The sequence below is a fragment of the Lepidochelys kempii genome, chromosome 1, assembly GCF_965140265.1.
Source record: "Lepidochelys kempii isolate rLepKem1 chromosome 1, rLepKem1.hap2, whole genome shotgun sequence".
Taxonomy (NCBI): domain Eukaryota; kingdom Metazoa; phylum Chordata; order Testudines; family Cheloniidae; genus Lepidochelys; species Lepidochelys kempii.
In genome coordinates, this window is record NC_133256.1 from 268,716,419 (window position 1) to 268,736,897 (window position 20,479).

Here is a 20,479-nt window from a genome sequence, read left to right on the forward strand (position 1 = left end):
CTGAACACCTTCCTGATCCCCCGCATCTTGTTCATCCTAAGGGGATCTGCCGTGGTGAAGGTACCCCTCAACAAGGCAGACAAGATCGTCCAACAGCTGGTGAAGAAGTGGCTGTTCCTTCCCCAGAGAGCCAGCAACAAGCTGGTCTATATCACCCACAGGCATGGCAGTGCCAATGTCCCCCGCCTGGGTGACCTGTGTGACATCGTGGTGATCACCCGCGCCTTCCACCTGCTGACGTGTCCCGACGCCGTGGTAAGGAACATTGCAGCAAACTCCCTCCATGACACAACAAAGAAGTGGATCGGCAGAGCCCCCTCCAACCAAGACACCGCCAGCTTCCTGAGCGGTTCCCTGGATGGCGAATTTGGACGGGACCGGCGCAACATCACTTCAATGTGGTCCCACGCTCGCAATGCCACGCGTCGCCTGGGGGAGTGGTGCGAAGAGCGCCAGGAGCTGGGAGTCCTGGTGCCGCAGATCAGGTCCGATGACAACACCATCGTCACCCTGAGCGCCAGGGGCATGCTGGAGAGGACCTTGCAGGCAGCCATCCACTCACTGTGTACATGGAAACTCTGAAGCGTAAACCAGACCAGGATAAAGCCTTCGAACTGAACAGCAAATGGGACGCCAGCAACCACCTCCTCGCCGGGGGCGGCTTCACCCGTTTCGCCGACTGACGGTTCATCAACTGTGCCCGGCTCAGCTGCGTCCCACTCAACGGAGCCGTCCGCCAGGGGAACTGAGACAAGCGTTACAGGAAGTGCGGCTACTCCAACGAGACCCTGCCCCACGTTCTGTGCAGCTGCAAGCCCCGCTCCAGAGCCTGGCAGCTGCGCCACAATGCTATCCAGAACCGCCCGGTGAAAGCCATCGCACCGCGCCTGGGGGAGGTCGCCGTGAACTGCGCCATCCCCGGTACTAACAGCCAGTTGCGACCTGACGTGGTAGTCACCGACGAGGCCCAGAAAAAGATCATCCTCGTCGACATCACGGTCTCCTTCGAGAACAGGACCCCGATCTTCCGCGAAGCCCTAGCTCGTAAGCTGGAAAAATACACCCCCCTGGCTGACACCCTGAGAGCAAAGGGCTACAAGGTGCAGATGGATGCCCTGATCGTCGGAGCCCTGGGCGCTTGGGACCCCTGCAACAAGCGTGTGCTGCGGACCTGTGGGATCGGTCACCATCCGATGGTCCAGGGACATCTACATCGAACACATCACCAGCCACCGACAGTACCAGGAGGTGTGAGCCAATACGACGTCGTGCATCAACTATGGGAAAGGGACTGAGAGACTTTTTCCATTGGACCATATGAACTGGAACCATAAACTCACTGAACATTAAATCCCACCAAATGAGGGTAGATCCATCCTCATCATCATATCCACTCATTGTACTCCACACCTGAACATAGCCTTTATATGGACAACATACCCCCATATCTCAATGTCCGTACTTCAACCCGTTAAACTTTTACCCCCAATCGGGGAGATTGCAGATTATATATTCCTTATGCCACCCATTCCTAAACCGAATTTCTCACCCCCTGATAATCTGTACCTTATTCCCTGATAACCAGAAACTTCTATGCTTAAACTCTGTGCCGTTTTTTCTTTTTACTTCAACATTATCTTAACTTTATTAAATCTGAGCACCTTCCAGTAGTGCATTTAGCAGCATCACTAAAATCTGTCACGTGTGGTTTGTTCATGCTCTCATCTCCTCCCAAGAGGGAGAATTGTGTATGCAGGGTGGTGTATTTTGGTAGGAATTTTTCTCGTTGCTTGAGCGGGTTTTTGTTTTGTGTTTTTTGTGGGGATTGAGGGGTTTTGGTTCTTTTGTTTTTGGTAGTGTTTGGTCTTGTTTCTGTAGGGTGAATTTGTTTTGTTTAATGTCTGTTTGTTAATGAAAGGAAAAGTCAAACAAAAGGCAACTTGTACTTGGAGCAGAAGGTGGTGAGGTTTGTCATGCTCCTTCATGAAGTGGGTATTCACCCACGAAAGCTTATGCTCCAATCCACAGGACACTCTGCCGCTTTTACAGATCCAGACTAACACAGCTACCCGTCTGATACTTAGTTCATGGGGAAGTTCATTCCTCCGCCCCTGAGGCTTTAATCCTAGCCAAACGTTATAGAGGGATAACTTTCAGCTCGCAAATCTCCATATAAGAAAAAATCTCCCTTAGTTCGCTAGTAGGGGTATGTAGTACCACATAAGGGAAGCAAAATTATTACTTCAGCTTGTTTTGAAACACTTTGGAGGGTTTTTAACTACATTTTAATCGTGGCCGTGAATCTGCATTTTAAAATTTTTCCTGAAATTTAATTATAGGCTGTTGTTCAGCCAGTGTTTTATCCCTTGAAATTTAAATAACATGAATGCTGTAATAAAATTATATCCATGTCAATATAAAATTAGTTTAACCTTTTCTGTATTCCAGACCATTTACAGTAGTTTAAAAAGCAAAAATCAATCTAATAAATCCCACTAATTGTGGAATTGTCCTCTGTTTCATGGATTAGATCATTTAACTGTGGGATTTTTAATTTTCACTAACTGGGAGTATCATTTTGACTACTCTTCAGCTGGACAAGTCTCCTGTATTTTTAGTCTCTAATTAAAATGAATATATTTAATAGATCTGTAGTTTGTGAAATGGAATTTTTAGTGGACCTCCCCCTTCCCCGGTCCCCTTGTATATTTTGTAGTGTATATTGTACAACTAGTGACACAAAGGTTCTATTAATATTGTATGGGAAATACACTGTGATATTACTGATATACAAATCTTAAGAGGAAAAAAGAAGCATGTAATACAGCATATTTAGTAACTTGGAGATAATTTACCTTTTGTGCATAGAGATGGTAGTTTATCTAGCTCAGAGAATGTTCTTCAGGATGTGTTGCTCATGTCCATTCCATTTCCCACCCTCCTGCTCCTCTATTGGAGTTGCCTACAAGAAGTAACTGAGAGAGTGTAGGGCCCGTGGCGCCTGATATACCGATGCCTGAACATGGCACTCAAGGAGGCACTACAGTTGGCCCTACAGATACCGCTAAGGCAAAAAATCTCCGATGACCGCACACGTGGGCGCATACAGACCTAGAATGGAACGGACATGAGCAACACATTTCGAAGAACAACAGTTATGAAAGGTAAGGAACTCAGTAATGATATGTAGGACCCATGTATTTATGCGTCGGCGGGACTCCCAATTTTAGTAATGACATCATGTAGGACAACTGCATTAATGCATCTATGTGATTCCAAATTTTAGTGCATTTCCCCCCATTTTGTCATAACTATCAAATATAGCTTTGACAGAGAAAATATTTTCTCCATTTTTAAATAAAGTGGTAACTTAACTTACTATGCCTCTGTTGGTTTTGTTATGCCCTCTTTCGCTTCCTGGATTTGCCTTGCTCTTTCTTTTCCTATCTCGTTTTCATGATCAGTTTCCCCTTCTCCTATTCACTCCCTTCACTTTCTTTCATATATAGATATGCAGTGATGGGCACTAATACAAAACCCTTCTGTGTAATACCTTCTAGTACTGTGCACAACTCTGTGCACATCACACAGTCCATGAAATGTATATGAAAACTACTCAATAAACCCTATCTATGCAATATCAGATAAAGTGTAACAGTATTGAAAATTTGCTGTCATGTTCAGGCAATCAAACTTTGCAACTGTTACCTTTTGTTGTTAATTGCCTCATCAGTAAAGGTGTGTACTGGACCATTATGACAAACAAAATAGCGTACGGTCCTACACATTCTTAAGTACGCTCCTAAACAGACACTTTCTTCAATTTGGGGCCTAAATAAATAAGAAGGAGAAAAGCTACAAGATGTTAAACATGTATCCAAAATTGTAGGGGGAGAGAACATTGTTGTTTCCTCAATTTTGAACAGTGCTCAAATTACAGGGGCACTTGGTGTAGGGGGGAGTACTTCAACTATGTAACCTTAACATGCTCTCAACATTGAGCTCGATTGTCTTTAGGCACCGTTTTCTCCACCCCAATAGTAGCCCTGGGAAATATTGTGCCTCAAAGACATCTCTTTGAGGCTCAATTACCTCCCACCATCTTCCTTGCCTCGGGGAGGGAGATAGGGCAGCAGCACATTACTATATTAGAAATAATTTCTGACATTTCCTGTGCTGGCAGAGCCAAGACTTTGCCCTCTTCCCATCCCTTCCCGCCCACTTATGCGCACACACTTTCTCCTGCATACTTGGACTCAAGGCACAGGTAGCCATGCATGGTGTGGGGGGGCAGGGGGGGTAGTCAAAACATCTAAGCCCATAGTCTTTATGCATTTGTGTATGTTGTAATGTAAGGGTGTGCCTTAATATTTTGAGCATTTTAATATTACTATAAAGCTAAGTGCTAGCATCAGACTAGGTGCTACTAACCAGCAGCTGATAATGTTGGATTCTTGAAAGCGTTTTGGCAGGATCTGAGTTGCTTTGTAGCTCTCATTATAATTGTACACAGCTGACTCAGGGCCCAGGCTGCTAGTGCAGCTCCAGTTTGCTGTTCTTAGCAGATTGTGATGATACAGTAGAATGAAAGGACAGGGTATAAAAATTTAGAGTACACATATTTTTGTGATCTGATTTGATCCAGGGCTGCCTTGAAAAGTAGCTGTTTTCTGTGGTTTTGTGCTGGGTTTATTGCCACTTCTAGGTACACTGTGCATGGCTTTTTAATCTAATAAAGTTATTTAGGACTGCCTACAGCACTAGTAAGATAAGATTGTATACATTTTGTAGTTATATGGGATATGCGTACTCATTTTTTGGACTTACATATATTGTTTACACTTTCAGACTAGTGACTATCTTTTTTTTACTAAGCTGAAGCTCTTACATTGCTGCAAAGTACGATAGCACCATTAAAACACACCAGCATGCTTTATTTGCTGTGCCAGTTAAATCTACACAAATCTAGTCCCTGACAGAACATATTGTATTTAAACCTGCAGTACAAGTTTGTGGTGAATATGGGTCAGCTCTATAATAACTTCAAAATATTCTGTGAGCTGGTTATTGGGGTGTTTACTTTGAGTATATGGGGATAAATTATGGGATGTTACTATAGGACTTCTTTGGGTTAAGCCAAGAGGTCTGTTGGGGAAACAAATGAGAGGGAAATCAATGACTTGAGATAAGATGCCCCAAGAACATTTGACAAGACAACGGGAGAGCAGTTGTCTTAGAGGAGACTGACTCAGCTTCCTGTTAGAGTTGACCAAAGTGATTTTGGGCAGCAGAGCCAAAAGCCCAGGAAACTGAGAAGACAAGGTCTACTGGCTGGATGAAAAGTGACTCTCACACACCACTGTTTGCAGAGTAGACCCACCCTAAGAGTGAGAGAATTGCATGTTGTACCTGAGGAAAGGTAAGGCATGAAGCCTGACACTTTGGGGGTTGGCAAGGGAGGGAGAATTGCAGTTAGCCCTGGAACAATTACAATGTTTTACATAGCACTGAAAATTGACATCTGCGTCTTATTTAATTTTGCCAACTCACTGATTGTTAGCTATTCTACCTGTTCTGTAGCTTTTGCAGATTTTTATTATCACTTTGGATAATTCAGTATATTATATAAGATATGAAACTGTTTGCACCTGGTTAATGAACTGTATATATCTGCAATTATTTTGAGAGCAGACACTTGTATTTTTTGAGCTTCCTTTGTTGATCCAGTGTGAGGAGAAGGGAGTGAGGCAGAGGATAAGTAAATGACTCAGTTCATGTGCAGAACAAGATGCAATTGTTTGTATTCAGAATGTGCTGCTGCAGAATTAAGACAAATCAAAATCTGCTTGATGGAACTATTGTTCTTTTGTTTATAAATGAAGTCTTGCAGCAGCATCAAAGAAATAATTCATGCAAATCAGCCATGGTGTTTCTGTCCAGTTTTAAAGTGATTTTAAAATCTCTAAATGGTAACCCTTCTGGACTCCACAGTAGGAACGAAACTTTAAAGGCCCTGTTGGCAGAGAGTTGGGGCTTAAAGAAAAACACAAAGTAGCACAAGACTGGCAATAAAATCAGAGAAGTTGGCTACAGTGCAGAATAGGCATGTTGCGTGATTTTTCAGTAACTTATCAACATGGAATAGGGAAGTATTTTTGTGTAAGTAGAGGATGATGGATCAGAGGGGGGGGAAAGGCTCTACAAACTAGAGAATGGGAGCAATGAGGAAGGCTGGATTATATAGGCACTGACTCTCTATGGGTGCTAAATTAGCAGGTGCTTCTCATCCACCGGCAGCCAAGCTTCCTTCCCTCCCTCCCACCCACTGGTGGCCCCACCGGTCAATTTTTCCCCTCTCTCACAGTGCCTCCTGCCTGCCGCAGGTCAGCTGTTCTGCAGCAGTCAGGAGGTGCTGGGAAGGAGGGAGAGAGATGGGAAGAGGTGGGGCGGGAAGGGGTGGAGTGGGGGTGGGGTCTGAGGCTTAATGAGGATTGAGCACCCCTGGGGAAAGTTGGAAGCTGGCGCCTGTCGGGGAGGAAGATAAGCCTTTGTGGTCACCACCATTATAAACGGGCAGAAAACCTAGCATGACTTTCTGTCAAACTTGAAAAGGGTTTGAAAATTGCAGGTGTATAGCATTTCACTTGACTCTTCAGAGTTTTTTCACGTTGCACTGGAAAATTTTAACATTTTAAAAAAAGAAATCTAGTACTGAATGGAAAAAATCCAAAAAATCTAGTGAGGGAAGGGGGGAAAAGTGTTTATCCCAAATAGTAAGAAATGAGCAAGATAATCAGCTTAGAAAAAGGGATATAAAATGTCTTGTGTCAACTCTCAGAACACACCCACACATTGAGGCCTTGTCTATGCTACAGAGTTTTGTCGATTAAGTTAGTTTTCATCAAAAAAAGGATAGAGGTGTACACACTACAATGTTCCTTCCACCAACAAAACTTTCTTGTTTGCTGACAAAATAAATCTACCTTGATGAGAGGCATAGAGCTTTTTGCAGCAAAGTTATATCAACAAAGTGTCAGTGTAAACACTTGGGTATGTTGCTGTAAATGGCCTCCGGCAGATGTCCCACAATGCCCATCCTGACCGCTTCGGTCAGTGGTTCAAACTCTGCTGCCCTGCACCCAAGCACACAGGCTTCTGCCCTATCTCCTTTAAAGGCCCAGGAATTTTTGAAATTCCACTTCTTGTTTGCTCTGCATGGACAGCTCACATTGCATCTTCCCAGCTGACCATGGTGGCTCCATGTGGCAAGCAGTCTCCTGCTTGGAGCACACCTGAGTTCTTGGCTCTGTTGGCACTGTGGGGAGAGGACATTGTGCAGTCACAGTTGCGCTCCAGCCGTAGGAACTTTGATACCTATAGTCAGATTTCTTGTGGTATGTTGGAAAAGGGCTACAAATGGGACACACATCAGTGCAATGTGAAGATAAAGGAGCTGAAGCAGCCGTACCAGAAGGCAAGGGAGTCAAACCATTGCTCTGGTGCTGCGCCGAAGACCTGCCACTTCTATAAGGAGCTGGATGCCATCCTCAGCAGTGACCTCACTGCCTAGAGTCCCATGGATGCTTTGGTGGGGCTGGAGACAGCAAACTCAACCTTGAGGATAAAGTTGTGGACGAGGAGGTCAAGTTGGAGGATGACATGGAGCACACTGCAGAGTTGTCTGGTGGTGTGGCAAGTCAGGGCCTTTTTTTCCAGTCCAGAGGGATCTAGCCAGTCCCAGCAGTCCATCTCTTGTGTGCATGATGCAGGAGAGGAGAGCTCTGCTAAGTGATCTTTTTGAGTTGATGCTGCTCAGTTATATGAGGTAGAGTTGTCCTTTGCTTTGTATATGCTAGAAGTGGGTGAAGGGATAGAAATGTACAAGACTAGCTGTGTTTGCGTGTGCTCCACATTCCCCTGTACAGCTAAGCAGTACGGCGGAACAGTGTGTTAATGCACACCAAGATTTCACAGGAATCCTCCACAAAGATCTCTAGGAAACTTTCCTGGAGTTACTCACCAATCCTTTGCCAAAGGTTCTTTGGCAGAACTGCTTTGTTCCTTCCCCCATTGTAAGAAACTTTCCCGTGCCACTCAGCAATCACTTGTTCAGGGATTAAAGCAGCACACATGAACAGCAAAGGGACCCGGTCTGAAGCCACACACCTGCAAGAGATGCATTCTTGCTTACCCTCAGAAGTAAGAACTGCTTTTTTTTTTTTTTTTTCTCTTTTTCTTTTTCTCTTTCTCTCTCTCTCTTTCTCTCTCTCTTTCTCTCTCTCTTTCTCTCTCTCTTTCTCTCTCTCTTTCTCTCTCTCTTTCTCTCTCTCTCTCTCTCTCTCTTTCTCTCTCTCTCTCTCTCTCTCACCTTAGGAAACCACTGAAATCTTGAGCGCCACCTCTCCCCCTGTGGGCTGAACTCATCGTGTTTAGGATGTTCACTGAGCTATGTGTTTGCCATGGAACAGTGAAAAACTAATTCATATTTTTAAAAAGGTGCATTTTACTATAATGATTCGATGCTGTGTGTGAACTAGCAATCCTGCTTCTGTTTGTTGTTTCTTGTGCTTCCGCAACTGTGGCCTGCAGGGGGCCCCACACGCACCAGCAGAGCGCTTGAGCTAGATAAGGAGGCGACCGAGGAGGAGCAAGGAGAACATGTTTTGAGAAGTGCTCTAATCCTCAGAGGCTGAAAAACAAGAACACATGGTGTGGAGAGAGACTTCAAAAAAAAATTATAAAATAGAAGGCAAGACCGAAAGGAGAGTTAGGAGCAAATTTTAATGATCCAGGAGCAAATGATAAAAGTGATGGAGGAGCAAACAGAAATGTTTGAAGTCCCTAATCACGCTGCAGGCAGAATTAATGTACGGTCAGCCCCCCACACCTCAATCTCCTCCCACACATTCCTTGCAACTTCAGGCCTGTCTCAGAACCCCATTCAGTCCACCCCTTTGGACAGCTTCCAGAAAGACAGCTGGACTTACACATAGCTATAAGAGCCTACACTGCCCTGCACTGTTATCTCCCTTCCCACCAAGCCTTTTGTGTGTTGTTAGTTGGTATTTAATAAAAACATACTCTCTGAAAGATAACTGCACACAGTAGCTGCTGCTGGAATTAATACACCATGGCAGTCTGATCATTTGAGTACAAATCAAGGTCAGGAATCATCAAAATTTTAATGCAAGGCGCATGTTAACAAAGCATTGCAGAGTGCTATATCGAAAGACAAATTATTGGAGTTCATTGTCAAAATGTTGTCTCAAAGCCTCCCTGATTTGAATAAGCCTCCCTATTGTGCCCCTCTAATAGCTCTGGTACCTGTCTGCTCAAATTCAGCAGACAGGCAATCCGCCTCTGCGCTTCACCCTGGGGAAACTGTTCCCCCTTAGTCTCACAAATATTATGGAGCACACAGCAGGCTGCTATGACCATAGGAGTGTTTTCCTCATTTAGATCTAACCTGCCATAAAGGCAGCACCAGCATTCTTTTAATCTGCCAAAGGCACATTCTAAGGTCATTCTGCACCTGCTCAGCCTGTTGTTGAAGTGCTCCCTGCTACTGTCCAGGTTTCCCAGGTTAGGCTTCATGAGTCATGGGAGTAAGGGGTACACTGGGTTTCCCAAGATCACTGTGGGCATTTTGACATTCCCCATTAGAATTTTCTGGTCCGGAAAGAGTCCCTGCTTGGAGCTTTCTGTACAGGCCCGTGTTCCTGAAGATGCATGTGTCATGCACCTTCCTGGACCACCCTGCATTGATGTCAATGAAACCGCCACGGTGATCCACGCACACCTGCAATACTGTGGATACTCTGGGGCCAAAATTAGGATATGCGGCCCATCTATCACCCCACTACAGTTAGGGAATCCCATTGCTGCAAAGCCATCCACTATTTCAAGCACGTTGCCAAGAGTCACAGTCCTTCATAAAAGGATGCAAGTAATGGCCCGGCACATGTGGATGCTCTGAATCCAAAGTGAGTGTGTCTCCATGCAGATTTGCAACAAAATAATTTAGATGTGAATTAAAACTGATTTAGTTATTTGGTTTATAGTTTGTGTGTAAATAAGCCCTTAGCCTGAAATGAGATAGGAAGGATCATCATCCCAAAACTTCACTAACTCTGGGTCTGTATCAGCTGCTTTCTGGTCTCCTATAGGATAAATTGTAACAGGTGTACACTTCTGGTCAAAACACTCTTCTGAAGGCACCCCTTGTGTTCCTCATAGGTAGAAGTACTTTGAAACTGCATGTTTTTCATTAAGCATGTCCAGTGAGATCCCTGCACGAGAGTTATATTATTATTACATGCCACAAAACAAATAAAGAAAGGGCAGGTTTCAGAGTAACAGCCGTGTTGGTCTGTATTTTCAAAAAGAAAAGGAGTACTTGTGGCACCTTAGAGACTAACCAATTTATTTGAGCATGAGCTTTCGTGAGCTAGTCTAGTTAGTCTAGCTAGTTAGTCTCTAAGGTGCCACAAGTACTCCTCTTCTTTTTGCAAATAAAGGGCAGTTAATGCAGTGTTAACAACAGTGTGTCAGAAAATTCAAAATTGCAGTTTCAATAGGAATAGTAATGTAACTTCTGGGTGTGCTGTGTTTTGTATTTCCCTATATGGAATAATTTTAAAAAAATAGATATATTGGCTTTACTGATTGTGATGATTTTGGAATCTATGTACAGCTTATAAATTCTGTTTGATGTTGGGGATTCTGTGTGTGTATCTGGTCATATTGCAAACTCCATTTTGAACGTAGGGCTTTGTTTTCCTTCTCTGTCTTTTTACCTCCATGATAGAGTAAAATTCCAGGGGTTGGTGACACAGGCATGACAATGGAGATATGTTAACCTGAATGGTTCCCATTCAAATGGGAGAATTTTGGGACAACAGGATGGTCTGACGCTTAGGGGAAACCAATTTTCTCCAACTTCTCTGTAGGGGCCTGGGATCTAGAGCAGTGGAATTTCCCTAGAAGCAGAACAAAGACTGGGTTTTATTGATAGGATTTACAAACTCAGGATGACTCTCATAAAGTCTGAGATTATGAGGATGGGAAGGGGATGAGTGGAAGCTTGGGAAAGAGCAGAAGGAAACAGCCTGCACAGGAGAGAGGAAGAAAGAGAGTGTCTTTTGGAGGAGAAAGCCATGTGAAGAAGTGGGATCCTGAACTCCTTAGAGCAAGGGTTCTCAAACTGTAGGTCAGGACCCCAAAGTGCGTCGGGACCGTATTTTAATGAGGTCGCCAGGGCTGGCATTGGACTTGCTGGGGCCCGGGGCTGAAGGCTAAGCCCAAGCTCCACCACGTGGGGGCAAAGCCGGTGGGCTTCAGCCCTGGATGGCAGGGCTCACGTTATAGGCCCCCCACCTGGGGCTGAAGCCCTTGGACTTTGGCTCTGGCTTCCTGCCCTGGGGCGGTGGGACGTGAGGGGCCCCCGCTCCCCACCCCGGGGTCAGGTAGTAATTTTTGTTGCCCGAAGGGGGTCATGGTGCAATGAAGTCTGAGAACCCCTGCCTTAGAGAACTCTTCCTTAAGCCCAAAGAATGTTTAGAAAACTGAGGTAGGGAAATTCACACAGGTACAAAACCTGTGTCTGTTTGCTTCCATTATCCCATGTCCCCAAAGAGCTGAGCTGTAAACCCAGAGTGCCTCCCAGGTTGGAGCTCTGGGAAAGGGTGTGCTTTTAAGCAACTGGATGGGGGTCGAGTGCAGCTGGCCTGCAGGATCCCAGTTCTGTGAAAGGGTAATCGGCAGAGCCAGTGCCTGGGAAGTGTGCCACAGAGCCCAAGGAAAGAGACCGCACTGCATCCTACTTCAGACTGCGGGAAGCTTAAGACCACATAGGTCTAACTTGTTGGGACCAAACAAAGCAGCCTAATGAGGGGGAGCTCAACTAGGGCTGTGTGTGACACTGATGTTGGAAATATAACTTCAGCTTTCCTGATGTGCCCTTGCTTACAGCCTCACAAACGGTAATGTTGTATTAAAACAATAGACTGGCTGTGAGATGATATCAAGAGGAGCAGGTTCCATATGTCAGGGCTCCCTATGACAACCGCTCTCCTTTTTCTGTGTGGCCGCAGCTCAAGCTATGGACTGTCAGAGGGTCTGCATAGTGCAGTATGGATATGTTTGTATGGCTGTGAAACTTGGGTCCTGCAATATTAAACCTAGGCTTACAATGCAGTGTGGATGCTTAAACATGGGCTTGGAAACACCGAGTCCACCAGCCTGTGTCCCACAGATCTGGGCTTAGAATACAGTATAGATATGCCCTGAGAGTATGTCTACACTGCAAAAAGGCAGCTGCAAGTCTCAGAGCCCTAGTCTACAGATTCAGATTCAAGGAACTTGTATTATGGCACAAAAAAATAGCTGGGTAGATGGTCCTGCCCAGGCTCTGAAATGAATCCGCCCCCCTTTGGCTTCAGACCTCAAGGGGGATTGTCTACATGGCTATTTTTAGTGCCATAGTATGAGCCACAATTTGTAGACCCTGGCTCTGAATTGTGGTGGTGTGGGTGGTTGGTTTTTTTTGTTTTGTTTTTTTCTTCAGTGTAGACATACCCTGAAGGGCCAGCTTCAGGTTTCTGCATCAGAGTCTGCTCCCGTAGACTTTAGGAAGAACAAAGGACTTGAAAGACACAGTAAAATCTTTTACAAGGAGGAGGGAATTGTGAACTGAGCATATTTGATAGAGATCTCTCGCTGACTTTTTGGCTTTGTTTCTACTAGTGGGACACGCACACACACACCCCCGCAAACTACCTATAGGCTGTGCACGCAGTCTATAGAAAGTATATGCACTCATCCTTGTTTCTCCATTCTCTTCGTGTGTTTTGATCCACACACTTCTAAAAATATCATTTTAAGAAAAGACACATGCTTTTTGGACATACAGACAGTTTTTTGCCATGTACCTAATACAGCAGGACCCTGACCTGATTGGACAACATATAGGCACTACTTTAACACAAATAATTCCCCATTGCCATTTTTGTGGAGCCGCTTTTCAAAACACAAGCAGATGTCTTAAAAACAACAGGCTTTATTTACATCAGTGGCAGGTTACCTCTTACCCAACGCTCACTTCTCCAAAATGTATTTATGCTAGACAGAAGATATGCATGTTAATTGCTGGGCCAGTATTAAAGTTCTTAGCCCTGAACGTGGTTCAGTGTTCTGAACAGCTGGTCTAGTTTCCTCTCTGGATTACTGTACTTCAGCCTAGGAAGGGCTCATGTGGGTAGTCTAGGAAAGGTCTCTTAGTGTGTAAAGCTTGCACATTTTGCTGGAACTAGGGGTGCACAGGGTGCTACCGCACCCTGTCTTGAAGTGGTTTCCATCATATACAGGGTTTGCAGTTTGGTTCAATGGCTCTCAGCATCCCCATTATACAAATTGTCCCAGCACCCCTGAAAGGCTGTCCTCTGGCCTGCTGGGCTGTTTGTTTGCTTTTTATTTATTCTACACATTTGAAACAGGCATCTGTAGACACACATCCTGTGCGCTGTTGAACTCTGGCTTCCCCAGCAGGAAAGGCCCTGGCTGCTCAGCTCTTGGACTATAAATCTTTAAAGCTCTCTTAAGCAGTGTAAATGGTACAAATAGCTGTCAATCAACTAGGCTTTTTGGGGATGATGTGTGGTCCTTCCCTCCACAAAATAGCACTGTTCTTTCCTTCTCCCCCATCCTCACCCCACAAAAAACACCTAACATTTCTATTAAGGGCCCTTGCATGAGTCTGAGTCTCCTTGCTCCTCCAGGGAGTTAATGGGATGTGTGTCTAACACCACATTGTTAGGGGGCTTATTCCTTCATCTGCCTACTTCCCTGGTCCTTCTCGCATGAACAGAGAGCAACAATACCCGAAGTCCAAAGGTGCAAACAATTTGATGTTTATTGGGGTGAACTTCCAGCAAGCATGATTTCAGTTTCCTTCCTTAGTGTCCCCCTTCCCAGCTCTGACACTACAGAGCCTTACCTCTGTCCCTGTTCCCCTTCCCCCCCTTAGCAAAACATGATTCCAGTTTCCCCACCCCCCTTCCCTGTTCCCATTCCCCCCCTACTTCCTGATTGACTGCAGACTATATTATAAAACTTGAGATCTGCTTAGCTATACCGTAACCAATCATTTTACTAAAATTTAACTAACCAATCCTAACGTATTGTAACATGATTATTTAACCAACTATATCCCACCACCTTAATTAGTTTACACCCAGCAAAATTAATTATGCAGCAGACAGAAACAATCCCAGAACCAGACAGATTATACAGACAAATAATAGAGAAATGGGGACTACAGTGATAGAACAACACAGAAATGAGGATTTCACATCCCAGCTATTGATAAGTGAGTTTTTGTCAGACAGGATGCTATCGAACTAAGTTTCCTTTTACATTTTCTAGGCACTTCTCTTTCTCTGAAGACGATAGGCATTATCAGGACAGGATTATATTCCTAACAGCCCAATAGCACCTTATTTCAATGTGACTAGTTTGGGATGTAAGGATGTAACCGTCCGCTTCCCAGCTTATGGCTGCCTCTGCTGCTTAGCCAAAGATCTTAGCCTAAGCACAGGGCCTCAGACTGTCACAGTAAGAGAAGGCCCTTACACGGGCAGACAGTGACTTTGATTCTTTCTTTTATACCTCTATAACTAGCTAAGTGATAAGAATACACCTACATTCTTAGAGTATAGGCCTTTACAGACAGGCCTGAATATCTATATCCTAACACACACAAGCACAGTAGATTCTTTCAGGCTCTTAGGTAATGCTTTGCCTTCCTCATCCTGGCCTAGTGCCAGTCTGGCTCAGGATTGCTTCCTCTGCTGCTCAACAGCTCCTATCCCACTTTCCCATTTACTGCTCCTCTTGGAGACAAGACAGCATATTTCCACTCTTTTCAGACCTCCCCCAGGTAGAATTTTTTTTTTAAGGCTCTCCTTCACTGGTGCAAGATACAGATGGTCCCGATAAGCTCCTTGCATCGTTAGCATGAAGGTAACTGGTGCTACCACTGCCTGCAAAGGTGACTTGCTTGACACCTTTTCTGGCTGATGTGAACCCTCACTCCGTATTTGCCTGATTTGTCTTTATACCTTCTTGACCAGGTAGGGAGGGGAAGCCACATAACTTGGGTAAGAACTGAACTTTGTGACCGTTAGCTGTTCCAGCACTTTGCAGTAAGGGATGGGACATGAGGCAGAAGAGATCTGATTCAGGCTTCTATCCAATTATTGCAAAATATTTTTAGAACATTTTTGTACTAAAGGAAGTAAACACTATAAAGATTGTAGTCAGAACCACCCATTTCTGGAAGCATGTACAGTTTGTGCTAGATAACTTCAGTGATAAGTCTGACTTGCGTGTGTGTGTGGTTCACAGACTTATTTTAGGATAACTTTTTGTGTCAAGGTTTATTCAAAAGTGATTTGCATTGTTTCAGGAAGCTAATATTTTATACTAGGCTTCCCGCCATCCACTTTGTTGATTTAGCCAGATACAGTAAATGCTTCTGATCAAACATTCATTTATGTGGGCTAGTGGACTGACTACATAAACTCCTGAATTATAATCCTGATTCTGACTCTGTCTGTTTGTGTGGCCTTAGGCAAGTCATCTGATGTCACCGTGCCTCAGTTTCCACACATGTAATATTGGAGATACGTCTGTGACAGATATTCATTGTGAAGATTTATTAGCTATTGTTTGAAAAGTGGTATGTAAATGCTAAGTAATTATATTTACTGTTGGTTATAATGTCTAAGACCATGCTGGAAATAAAACTATTTCTGGAAATAAGATCTTGCACATCAGTGAGCCACCTTAACAGTATAGTATTTTGATCACAATTTTCGGATGGAACATTGAACTGCTGTGTGAGGAATCTAAGTTAATACTGAAATAGGATTGGCTTAAGAGAGCTGATTCTCCTCTTGATGCACATATGTAATATATATTAGTGTTCTATGCAAGCATGAAAGGGGTAAATATTCCTGTTTGATTCATTAAGCATATTGCTCAATACTTTTTCATGCAAGCAAACTGGTGAGGTGCTCAGATACTGTGCTCAGATACCACAGTGAGTGGACTAGCATGAGAACCTGAATAGATTGCTGGTAGTGAATGGCTCCTATCGTAGTGCAGACTGTCCTAGGGCACCTGCTTGTGGTTAAGCTTCCCTTGATCTCCCTGCACATGAGATATAAACATTCAGGCAGACCTTTGAGTACTAAAGAGTACCCGAAGGTCTGTTAATAAAGACCTTTCTGTAGGCTTTTTTCTGTTAATAAAGACGACCTTCTAAAAAAGTCTACAGAAAGTATAAGCAAAACCTTTACCCAGGGTCTTAGCTGGGAGACTGAGTCAGTTTTTTAGTTTTAGTTTCTGTCCCACTAAGTCCAGTCCACTGATCATCTCTTTCCAGGCCCATTACCACCAGGCTTCTCTCGGCTTAGGTCCTTTCCTCTGGAGTCAGATCTCTTGCCTTTACCTGGGTAAGGTCCTCCTCTGGGTCCAACTGCATGGAGACCAGTCAGCTGCGGCTCTTCTCCAAGGCAGCACGTTGTTCCTGGCAGGTTGGGCTTCCTGCAACTGTTTGGGAGATCCTTTTGCTGAGACCGGGCCTTCTTGGATACCTGTCAACTGTAGCTCTCATTTTAAGAATCTCCTGTCTCCAGGAGTATGCCTTCTAGACTCTCTGCTCTCCTGATAGCTTCTTTCCTCAGAAGCTTCCCGTTTCCTTAGGAGTACTTACCTTAACTAAACTCAGATGATCTTTTTATTAGGTCCGGCTGTCATTCACCAATTAACCTTTTAAGTAGTCATCTGGGGCAGTCATTTAACCCCAGGTGGTCCTGCAGAAGGCGGTCACAAGCAGACTGGACCCTGATTCCGCTTAAAGGGGCCAGTCACCCCAGGACACCAACAGTAACCAATATTCCTAACAAGAAATAATCAATATCAGAACTGTGCTCTCTGTATTCTTATGACTGCTTGGCACAAAACATAATAAGCATTAGTGTTATGCTAGCTGCTTTTTATACTCCATCAATGTGTAGTAGATAATGCTTGCAAGTCTAAAAAGACATAGTTGGAAAAGATAACTTCATGTAGTGTGAACAGAATCTAAGTAGCCAAATCCTTTCTGTGCTATGTCCCAAACTAATTTTGTTTTTTTAATAGGCATTTCTATTGCATGTTTCTTACACAGGACCTTGAATTCTTGAATGGATGATTCTTGCATCATCCATTCATATTCCTAGAGTGGCAAAATGCAAGGAAGGCATAAGTAAAAAGCCCTAACCATCCATGAGATTTATCTAAAGGAGTTTTGCCATTGAATGTTCAACAAAATGCCCTTCTGTATAGATGGAATAAATGTCATACATAAGGAGAATTGACTATGTAAGGCTTAGTGTTCTTCAGTTCTATTGTCATGGGGCAACGTGTGCAATAGGTGCAGTGGAGGACTAGGATGAAACTACTGAATTCACTTTCATTGATGGTCTAAACTGCCAAGATTAAAGCCCAGTTTTTCAGAGATGAAAAGGTCAATGTACTGCAAGTAACCCCTGGCATCATTCTAGCTCTTCCTCTACACACTATTTTTAGTGGTAAAATGCATCTATTTTAACTAAGGTGACCAGCTGTCCCATTTTTAAAGGGACAGTCCCATTTTTGGGGACTTTCTTATATAAGCGCCTATTACCCCCCCTCTCCACCCCCCGTCCCATTTTTTTCACAGTTGCTATCTGGTAACCCTAATTTTAACTATTAAACCTTTTAAAAGCTGAATGCTCGTTTATCACCGTGGTCAATTAATTAAATGCTTGCCAAACTGTGTGTGGTTTATGATGCTATGTAGAAAAACAGGCATGACATTCAGAACAAAATACAATATGAGGATTTGGCGGGGGAGTGGCAGGGTTGTCCAAGATTTACTATCTATCACTGGGACTGTCTTGAGTCAGTAGAAATACCTTTAACTTATTTGGACTGGAGTTTTTTCTCTCCAAACCTAGCTGAAGAAGACACTGTTTTCTAGCACAACTTTTTTTATAAAGACTTTGTGATGCATGGAAAATCCATTAGGGCCAGTATATTTGAAAAAAGAAATCTCTATCTATTGGATGCTATGGCTGATTCAATTAAGTGCCCCCCCTTATATTATAGGGGATATTTTGGTGTAATAGTGATCAGATATACGAAAACGATCTCCTTAGATAAATCCTACTTCACTACTCCACAATAATTTTATATGAGAAAATATTTTTAATGCTTATGGAAATTGAGGCTGTTTTGGTATACTGTCTAGACTATTAATCAAGCTTTAGTGCTCTGGCCAAGTATCATGATCAAGTGGCTTAATCACTATTTATCCGCTTTATTACATTTCAGAAGAATCCTTACCAAGTTCAATGCGCAAAACATCTAAGCGATTACAACTGAACACAATCATAGGAGTCCAATACTTCAGACACTTTTCTTTTCTTAACAGTTGTTGGGCATTTAAATCACACACTGCCAGGCTGATATTAAAATATAACAAACTTAGCTGCAGCAAACCAGTCATTGGACACCTTCAGCAAACTTGAAAAGTCAAATGGGTATCCAGTTTTCTCTGTGATAGCTACACTGAAAGCTAATGGATGCTGTTGGATCTGACTGTAAATTGGGGCTCATGCTGTCACTAAAGCTTACTGTAAATTGCAAGACACCTTTGTCTAGATGAGTAAGAACAGCTGTTGGTTTGATCAGTTGGGGCAAGGGGCAGGTGTCCATAACTGGGCTTTAGCTCAGTAAAGCATATTGGTACAGTGAGAGAGATGGAAAGAGGAAAATTTTACCACTAATAAGTGTCCATCCAGCTAAAATGGGATGTTTACCATTCATGAAGGATATAAATCTTTTGATAATAGAAAATCTGTAGGGAATGTTTCCTGATGCTGGTAAAGCATTTTTGTGTTTTTAAAAAAACAGCAAAAAAACCCCAAACCCGGATTTATCTATAATGTTCTAGTTTTGGTTCTTCGTATTACTTTTACTTTTTTAAAGCAAAAGACAAGGTACTTGGTTGTCATTTGTCAACTCAAGCATGTATTTTCATACCCATATTGTACATGGCTGAATAAGTAGCATGTCTTCGCTTTCTACATTATTTAACATAACTTGTGAGAAATACTTCAAAATATGTTCAACACATATTGTACTCATAACTTACCTTCTGACCAGTGTTTGATATAAATAGTTTGATGGGAAGTCCAATTTTGGGTGGAGTTGAAATATAAAACAGAAACAGTTGTCTTCAATTTGAATTTTAATCTCTTTTCAGGTGGAAAGACATGACATGAATACTTTGAGCTTGCCACTTAACATTCGCCGTGGGGGTTCAGACACCAACCTCAACTTTGATGTACCTGATGGGGTCTTAGAATTTCACAAAGTCAAACTTAATGCAGATAGCCTGAAACAAAAAATTTTGAAAGTTACAGAACAGATTAAAATTGAACAAACAGCCCGTGATGGAAATGTGGCTGAATACTTAAAGCTGGTGAACAGTGCAGACAAGCAGCAGGCTGGACGTATTAAACAAGTCTTCGAGAAGAAGAATCAGAAGTCTGCCCACTCCATTGCCCAGCTACAGAAGAAATTGGAACAGTATCACCGAAAGCTCAAAGACATAGAACAAAATGGATCCTCCAAAAGTTCCAAAGATATTTTGAAAGATAACTTGAAGGATATCCAGCCCCCTTTAAAAGATGTCCATGGCAAATCTCGTACCAGTGGCCAAGGTGCTGAGAGCAGCAAATCGGGTGTGCCAGGTGTCTCCTTGACACCACCAGTGTTTGTTTTCAACAAGTCGAGAGAGTTTGCAAATTTGATCCGAAATAAATTTGGTAGTGCTGACAACATTTCTCACCTGAAAAATACCCTGGATGAATTTCGGCCAGAAACTAGTTCCAGGGCTTATGGTGGCAGTGCTACTATTGTGGCTAAACCAAAATATGTTAGTGATGATGAGTGCTCAAGTGGGACATCTGGCTCTGCAGATAGTAATGGGAACCATTCCTTTGGGCCTGGTGGGACAAACGCTCTGGACAGCCAAGCAAAGCTTTCCATGATCTTGGAGGAACTGAGAGAAATAAAGGAGACGCAGTCCCAATTAGCTGATGACATAGAGAATTTAAAAGCACAGTTTCAAAGAGACTATGGTTTTATTTCTCAGACGTTGCAGGAGGAAAGATACAGGTATTTTCTTTTCCTGTTCTTTTGAAATGGCTTTTGCACGGGTATATGAACTGATTCAAAACTAAGTGATTTTTTTTTTAAAGGTAAACTTGTGTTCAGTAATCATTGTCAGGTACCAAAGTTCTTAATTTCTTCTGTTAACCTACATTTGTGACAATAATACTTTACGATTTGATAGAACTGACAGTTCTGTGCAGTTGTCTGAGGCTTT

General features: G+C 43.3%; 1 protein-coding gene across 4 annotated transcripts in view; it reads left to right on the forward strand.

The window, feature by feature from the left end:
• Positions 1 to 20,479, forward strand: part of TMCC3 (transmembrane and coiled-coil domain family 3) — a 234,653-nt gene that overhangs the window by 205,446 nt on the left and 8,728 nt on the right. For all 4 annotated transcript variants that reach the window (XM_073327540.1, XM_073327538.1, XM_073327539.1 and 1 more), the window contains one exon: positions 19,352 to 20,268. In XM_073327540.1, the coding sequence (XP_073183641.1) occupies positions 19,352 to 20,268 (917 nt within the window). The remainder of the gene's footprint in view (positions 1 to 19,351; positions 20,269 to 20,479) is intronic.